The sequence below is a fragment of the Coregonus clupeaformis genome, unplaced genomic scaffold, assembly GCF_020615455.1.
Source record: "Coregonus clupeaformis isolate EN_2021a unplaced genomic scaffold, ASM2061545v1 scaf0203, whole genome shotgun sequence".
Taxonomy (NCBI): Eukaryota; Metazoa; Chordata; class Actinopteri; order Salmoniformes; family Salmonidae; genus Coregonus; species Coregonus clupeaformis.
In genome coordinates, this window is record NW_025533658.1 from 263,399 (window position 1) to 271,836 (window position 8,438).

Genomic DNA, 8,438 nt, shown 5'->3' on the forward strand with positions numbered 1-8,438 from the left:
GGGCGCGCTCCACCTTAATCTTCCTATGGTCCATCTTCAATTTCTCAGAGATAATCTCTCTCACTTTGTCCTCAGACACTGTCCAGGTCTCATGTGGAGATTCTGCAATTCCGTCCACAACCACGTTGTTCCGCCTTGATTGTCCGTCGAGATAGTCTGATTTATCCGTCATTGTTATCATGGATTCACACACAGAACTGATGTCCTCTCTCAATGACATACAGTGGGGAAAAAAAGTATTTAGTCAGCCACCAATTGTGCAAGTTCTCCCACTTAAAAAGATGAGAGAGGCCTGTAATTTTCATCATAGGTACACGTCAACTATGACAGACAAATTGAGGAAAAAAATTCCAGAAAATCACATTGTAGGACTTTTAATTTATTTGCAAATTATGGTGGAAAATAAGTATTTGGTCACCTACAAACAAGCAAGATTTCTGGCTCTCACAGACCTGTAACTTCTTCTTTAAGAGGCTCCTCTGTCCTCCTCTCGTTACCTGTATTAATGGCACCTGTTTGAACTTGTTATCAGTATAAAAGACACCTGTCCACAACCTCACAACAGTCACACTCCAAACTCCACTATGGCCAAGACCAAAGAGCTGTCAAAGGACACCAGAAACAAAATTGTAGACCTGCACCAGGCTGGGAAGACTGAATCTGCAATAGGTAAGCAGCTTGGTTTGAAGAAATCAACTGTGGGAGCAATTATTAGGAAATGGAAGACATACAAGACCACTGATAATCTCCCTCGATCTGGGGCTCCACGCAAGATCTCACCCCGTGGGGTCAAAATGATCACAAGCACGGTGAGCAAAAATCCCAGAACCACACGGGGGGACCTAGTGAATGACCTGCAGAGAGCTGGGACCAAAGTAACAAAGCCTACCATCAGTAACACACTACGCCGCCAGGGACTTAAATCCTGCAGTGCCAGACGTGTCCCCCTGCTTAAGCCAGTACATGTCCAGGCCCGTCTGAAGTTTGCTAGAGTGCATTTGGATGATCCAGAAGAGGATTGGGAGAATGTCATATGGTCAGATGAAACCAAAATAGAACTTTTTGGTAAAAACTCAACTCGTCGTGTTTGGAGGACAAAGAATGCTGAGTTGCATCCAAAGAACACCATACCTACTGTGAAGCATGGGGGGTGGAAACATCATGCTTTGGGGCTGTTTTTCTGCAAAGGGACCAGAACGACTGATCCGTGTAAAGGAAAGAATGAATGGGGCCATGTATCGTGAGATTTTGAGTGAAAACCTCCTTCCATCAGCAAGGGCATTGAAGATGAAACGTGGCTGGGTCTTTCAGCATGACAATGATCCCAAACACACCGCCCGGGCAACGAAGGAGTGGCTTCGTAAGAAGCATTTCAAGGTCCTGGAGTGGCCTAGCCAGTCTCCAGATCTCAACCCCATAGAAAATCTTTGGAGGGAGTTGAAAGTCTGTGTTGCCCAGCGACATCCCCAAAACATCACTGCTCTAGAGGAGATCTGCATGGAGGAATGGGCCAAAATACCAGCAACAGTGTGTGAAAACCTTGTGAAGACTTACAGAAAACGTTTGACCTGTGTCATTGCCAACAAAGGGTATATAACAAAGTATTGAGAAACTTTTTGTTATTGACCAAATACTTATTTTCCACCATAATTTGCAAATAAATTCATTAAAAATCCTACAATGTGATTTTCTGGATTTTTTTGGTCATTTTGTCTGTCATAGTTGACGTGTTCCTATGATGAAAATTACAGGCCTCTCTCATCTTTTTAAGTGGGAGAACTTGCACAATTGGTGGCTGACTAAATACTTTTTTTCCCCACTGTACAGATTGCTGTCATCTTGCCGTTCTCCTGTTCCAACTCATCGAGCTGACCCTGGGAGAACTGCAAACTGTTCTTCAGGTCCTGAACCTCTCTGGTCAGGTCGTCCATTCTTTTATTCGTTGAATCCACCAGTATTTGGAAAAGCACCTGAAGCTATTTTCTTGTTGTTGTAATAACTGCTTGTAGAACTCTTTTTGTTCATTTAAAAGATCCTTCACGTGTGATAGAGAGACACCACTGTCCTCGACAACGGTATTCCCGCCGGCTTTGGTCTTTGTCATGGTAGCAACATAGGTTACGCTGTTACTCCTCGCAGTTCCAGACAGGGCAGGTCACAGGGAAGATTGAAAACAACAAACAGCAGGGATCTAGACAGCCACAAACCCGGGACAATCCGCGGTCCCAGCCACAATGTCTAACCGCGTCGCGGGCTGCGTTCAAGCCCTCAAGAAAACCCCACTAGCTTGATATGTTGCTAGCTTGCAGCTAGGCTAGCTGCAACGTTAAATAGCTCCTCAGACCCGTCCTTGGTCGGCAGGATCACTGGACAGAGACTAGCAGTCCAAGTAACTGATGCCAACTGTGTTGCGGGATCCAAAATAAAAAGTTAGCTAGCTACTAAGAACTTTCCAATACAAAACAAACTTTGATGGGGTGCAGCTCTGCCCTCCACCCATCTGTAGAGGGTGCAGCTCTGCCCTCCACCCATCTGTAGAGGGTGCAGCTCTGCCCTCCACCCATCTGTAGAGGGTAGAGGAGTCAGAACAACACCCCAGGACACTAAGGCTTTGTCCCAAATGTCACCCTATCCCTTAGTGCCATAGGGCTCTGGTCAAAAGTATTGCACTAAGTAGGGAATAGGATGCCATTTGGGTCACAGTCTAAGCCCTTCATTGGTCAAAACGGCAGTTGGTTAGAGCGTGGCGGTAGCACCTCAAAGGTTCTTTGGTTCAATTCCTGCAAGGATGACACAACAAAACGCATGCAATCACTATAATGTTTGGACAGGAGTGTCTACTAAGTGACATGTAAATACTTTATTTTATTGAATAAACAATTGATCACCTTAGTGGCTAAAATGATAATATAATATGCCATCACACAGTGACATCAGACACCAGGACAGTCATCACACAGTGATATCAGACACCAGGACAGTCACCCCATCACACAGTGACATCAGACACCAGGACAGTCATCACACAGTGACATCAAACACCAAGACAGTCACCCCATCACACAGTGACATCAGACAACCAGGACAGTTACCCCATCACACAGTGACATCAGACACCAGGACAGTCACCCCATCACACTGTGACATCAGCCAACCAGGACAGTCACCCCATTACACTGTGACATCAGACACCAGGACAGTCATCACACAGTGACATCAAACACCAAGACAGTCACCCCATCACACAGTGACATCAGACAAACAGGACAGTTACCCCATCACACAGTGACATCAGACACCAGGACAGTCACCCCATCACACAGTGACATCAGACACCAGGACAGTCATCACACAGTGATATCAGACACCAGGACAGTCACCCCATCACACTGTGACATCAGCCAACCAGGACAGTCACCCCATTACACTGTGACATCAGACACCAGGACAGTCATCACACAGTGACATCAAACACCAAGACAGTCACCCCATCACACAGTGACATCAGACAACCAGGACAGTTACCCCATCACACAGTGACATCAGACACCAGGACAGTCACCCCATCACACAGTGACATCAGACACCAGGACAGTCATCACACAGTGACATCAGACACCAGGACAGTCATCACACAGTGATATCAGACACCAGGACAGTCACCCCATCACACAGTGACATCAGACACCAGGACAGTCATCACACAGTGACATCAAACACCAAGACAGTCACCCCATCACACAGTGACATCAGACACCAGGACAGTTACCCCATCACACAGTGACATCAGACACCAGGACAGTCACCCCATCACACTGTGACATCAGCCAACCAGGACAGTCACCCCATTACACTGTGACATCAGAAACCATGACAGTCACCCCATCACACAGTGACATCAGACAACAATGACAGTCACCCCATCACACTGTGACATCAGACACCAGGACAGTCTCCCCATCACACAGTGACATCAGAAACCAGGACAGTCACCCCATCACACAGTGACATCAGAAACCCATGACATCCACCCCATCACACAGTGACATCAGACACCAGGACAGTCACCCCATTACACTGTGACATCAGAAACCATGACAGTCACCCCATCACACATTTACATTTTAGTAATTTAGCAGACGCTCTTATCCAGAGCGACTTACAGGAGCAATTAGGGTTAAGTGCCTTGCTTAAGGGCACATCGACAGATTTTTCACCTAGTCGGCTCGGGGATTAGAACCAGCGACCTTTCGGTTACTGGCACAACGCTCTTACCCACTAAGCTACCTGCCGCCCCACAGTGACATCAGACAACAATGACAGTCACCCCATCACACTGTGAGATCAGACACCAGGACAGTCACCACATCACACAGTGACATCAGACACCCAGGACAGTCATCCCATCACACAGTGACATCAGACACCAGGACAGTCACCCCATCACACAGTGACATCAGACACCAGGACAGTCACCCCATCACACCGTGACATCAGACACCAGGACAGTCACCCCATCACACAGTGACATCAGACACCAGGACAGTCACCCCATCACACTGTGACATCAGACACCAGGACAGTCATCCCATCACACAGTGACATCAGACACCAGGACAGTCACCCCATCACACCGTGACATCAGACACCAGGACAGTCACCCCATCACACAGTGACTTCAGACACCAGGACAGTCACCCCATCACACAGTGACACAACTACAGACAGTCAGTCAGAGCACATCCCTGGTGGCATTACAACCGGCTATAAATAACACAGCCACACAGCCTCACATCACACACACTCACACGTGCACACACACACAGTTGATGCTGTTAGTTAGAGGAATTTGTTTGTGAACGGGCATGTGTGTGTGTGTTAGCTATTGATGCGGTTAGTTAGAGGACACAGCATCACAGCACATCCAGGCTAGGGAATATAGGCAGCTACAATCCAGATGACTTACAAATGAGTGTGGAAATCCTGTTCAGGTTCTTGGTGAGACCAACCTGGTGTCGAACACAGATTATCTACACATTTCAAGACTGTGTTCGCCCACTGAGCAAAAGCCAAGGCACCACAAGTCTTCCGGTTTTAGGCCAGGTTACTCTTCAGGTGAGTATGCTTCGTCTACGAAAAAGTATAAAAATGTATGCACTCACTACTGTATGTCGCTCTGGATAAGAGCGTATGCTAAATGACTAAAATGTTAATGCAAAATGTCTAACCACTACAATTGGAAACGATGCCATTTTCAATCCACAGAATCTATTTTAGAATTCAGCCAGCTCTGCATAGCAATGTATTGAATTTCCCAGAGTATGTGTGATATAATGAGAAATGTTACCACACACACACTCACACACACATACACACAAACACAGCTCTGCCTCTGTCCATGGTGCTGATCATTACACAGTGGAGTCACTTCTAGGTGGGTGCCCCCATCCGACCAACCAAGTTGGAGTCATGGAAGGACACAGACACACATTCAAGACATGTAGCCTATATCAAGATTCATACATTGATATGCGTCTTGGATAACGGAATTGAGAGTCACTCTTTCTGTGACATTCAGAACATACAGTAGCCTACTGGTGAAAGAAAAAGAGCTACTGTCATTATATTTGGCCAATAGGTAAAATATTATGCAGTTTGCTGCCAGCTGCCTTCTTGCTCTTGAACCCCGTTTTCCGCCGTGTTAAAACAGCCCTCCCGCCACCGAATGATATAATACACCAGGTGTAGACTACTTCGTTGTTCATCCAAACAGCCCTGCATATCGCTATCAGACAAACCAAATGAGGCAAAATCAAACTCCCATTCCGTTCCTCTCACAATTAGAAAAATATTTACATTTCCATTCATTGTTATCCTACACAAGAACGAAGAAGATGTTAAATTAGCCGAAATTCTTACCTCAGTCATGTTGCCATGAGGCGGTGCAGGATCTATCCGGTGCTGAAATATGTGCTGAAATCGTCTGCGCTTGGGACTGCGCGGCTCGAGCTTCACGGGAGACCGGGGAACACACTGGCGAGACGAGAGTGAGAGAGAGAGAGTGTGTGTCTGTGTGTGTGTGTGTGTGTGTGTATGTGAGAGAGATAGAGAGAGAGTGAGAGAGAGAGAGAGAGAGAGAGAGAGAGAGAGAGAGAGAGAGAGAGAGAGAGAGAGAGAGAGAGAGTGATGCAGATGCTCTGGGGTGAGGGGTAGGTACTAGGTCATTACAAACCTGGCTAGTTTATAATTATACCAACGATGGAGAAGAAAGAGTCGTTCTTAGATATCAAAGTGTAGGAGTCTTCAAAGATAGGCTGCTGTGTAAAAACAGATAACTGATTTGATTGTGTAAAAACAGATAACTGATTTGACTGTGTAAAAACAGATAACTGATTTGACTGTGTAAAAACAGATAAATGATTTGACTGTGTAAAAACAGATAACTGATTTGACTGTGTAAAAACAGATAACTGATTTGACTGTGTAAAAACCGGAGGTCATTTTTATTTTACACTTTGTGGTTTCTGACGTTTATGAATAATTCATAGGAAATGCCTGCTTTTCCATCGGGCTCCATGAGCTGTAAACAACAACAACATCCAACAGTTATCTCCACCTGTTTCCTTCATAACTCAGTCAAGCTCGAATACTGAGAGAGAAACTCGAGGCAGCAATCATCCGAACGGTTTGTACATTAAGCAGTGCGTTCTAAGAGCTTAGTGTTGTGGGTTCAAATCCCGCGTCCCCCCTAATTCACTGCAAGTACAGTACAGTAAGTAGGGCTAAGCCACACTAGTCATAGGGATGATGCTGTGGGGAGGACGGCTCATAATAACGGCTGGAATGGCATCAAACCATGTGTATGATGTATTTGATACCATACCACTGATTCCGCTCCAGCCATTACCACGAGCCCGTCCTCCTCAATTAAGGTGCCACCAACTTCCTGTGGTTGACAGTATAAAGTAGTCAAGCACAAATACTGAGGGTGAAACGCGAGACAGCTATAATTTACATAGTCAACAATCATTGGTACATTTGACAGCGAGTTGTAAGAGCTAAGGGTCGCAGGTTCACATCCCATCACTTCGCCCGCTAATTCGCTGCAGCCATCATAGTTCATTGAGTCCAGAGTGATTGCGTGTACGTATGTGTGTGAGTGAGAGAGAGATAACCCTTGTGTATATAACAGGGTATTTAATTCCATACCTGTAGTGAGCGCTTTAATTAAACATGTATCATCAGAGTGTGAGTGCCAAACCGTACAGTAGCAGTTGGGATCCTTTTAAGATAAACTATTCGATAAGCAATTCACGGATAGTACAAGAGGTATTACCCTTCTCTTGCTACCACTCCATCCATTCCTCCCTCCCTCCCAACCTCCCTCCCTCCCAACCTCCCTCCTTCCCGTTCTCATGTACTCAACCACGCAAACACACACAGAAACACCCACAGACTCACTCATAACCATCCATCCATTCTGAATGAAAATAAGATCTAACACTAGAATAGCCTCCACAATAGGAAGCATGCTGAACTAACAGTATTTGAATCCTGCTGTTTCCCTCGCATTGCATGAATGGGTGCGTGTCCAATCGCAGCCTGGCACATATTCCCCCAGTGTGTGTGTGTGTGTCTACAGCCTGGCACATATTCCCCCAGTGTGTGTGTCTACAGCCTGGCACATATTCCCCCAGTGTGTGTGTGTGTGTCTACAGCCTGGCACATATTCCCCCAGTGTGTGTGTCTACAGCCTGGCACATATTCCCCCAGTGTGTATGTGTGTGTCTACAGCCTGGCACATATTCCCCCAGTGTGTGTGTGTGTGTGTGTCTACAGCCTGGCACATATTCCCCCAGTGTGTGTCTACAGCCTGGCACATATTCCCCCAGTGTGTGTGTCTACAGCCTGGCACATATTCCCCCAGTGTGTGTCTACAGCCTGGCACATATTCCCCCAGTGTGTGTGTCTACAGCCTGGCACATATTCCCCCAGTGTGTGTGTGTGTGTCTACAGCCTGGCACATATTCCCCCAGTGTGTGTGTCTACAGCCTGGCACATATTCCCCCAGTGTGTGTGTGTGTGTGTCTACAGCCTGGCACATATTCCCCCAGTGTGTGTGTGTGTGTGTCTACAGCCTGGCACATATTCCCCCGGGTTTAGAGTGTCCACAAATATCCTTATATTGCTGCTGTAACTTTAGCTACACCATCAGCCCATAGTCAAACATGGTGAGACAAGACACACACTCACATTTAGGCTTTTGCTAAGACAGTAACGATGTTTCAAGTATTTCAAGCTTCAATTTCTCCCATGGTTTTTCAAGGATGCAGAAGCATATTTCTCCAAAAAATAATCAAGCCTTTCATTTTTTGAATTTCTTTGAAAGCTGTGGAATTACATTTTACTTCCTTTTAATTCAAAGCTGATATAGATTC

The 8,438-nt window shown here is 46.1% G+C and overlaps 1 protein-coding gene across 1 annotated transcript in view; it reads right to left on the minus strand.

The window, feature by feature from the left end:
- Positions 1-6,019, minus strand: part of LOC123484135 (golgin subfamily A member 7B-like) — a 30,727-nt gene extending 24,708 nt beyond the window's left edge. Inside the window, exon 1 of the mRNA XM_045214156.1 lies at positions 5,920-6,019. Coding sequence (XP_045070091.1) covers positions 5,920-5,928 — 9 coding nt within the window. The 5' untranslated portion in view covers positions 5,929-6,019. The remainder of the gene's footprint in view (positions 1-5,919) is intronic.
- Between the last annotated feature and the right edge of the window lie 2,419 nt (positions 6,020-8,438).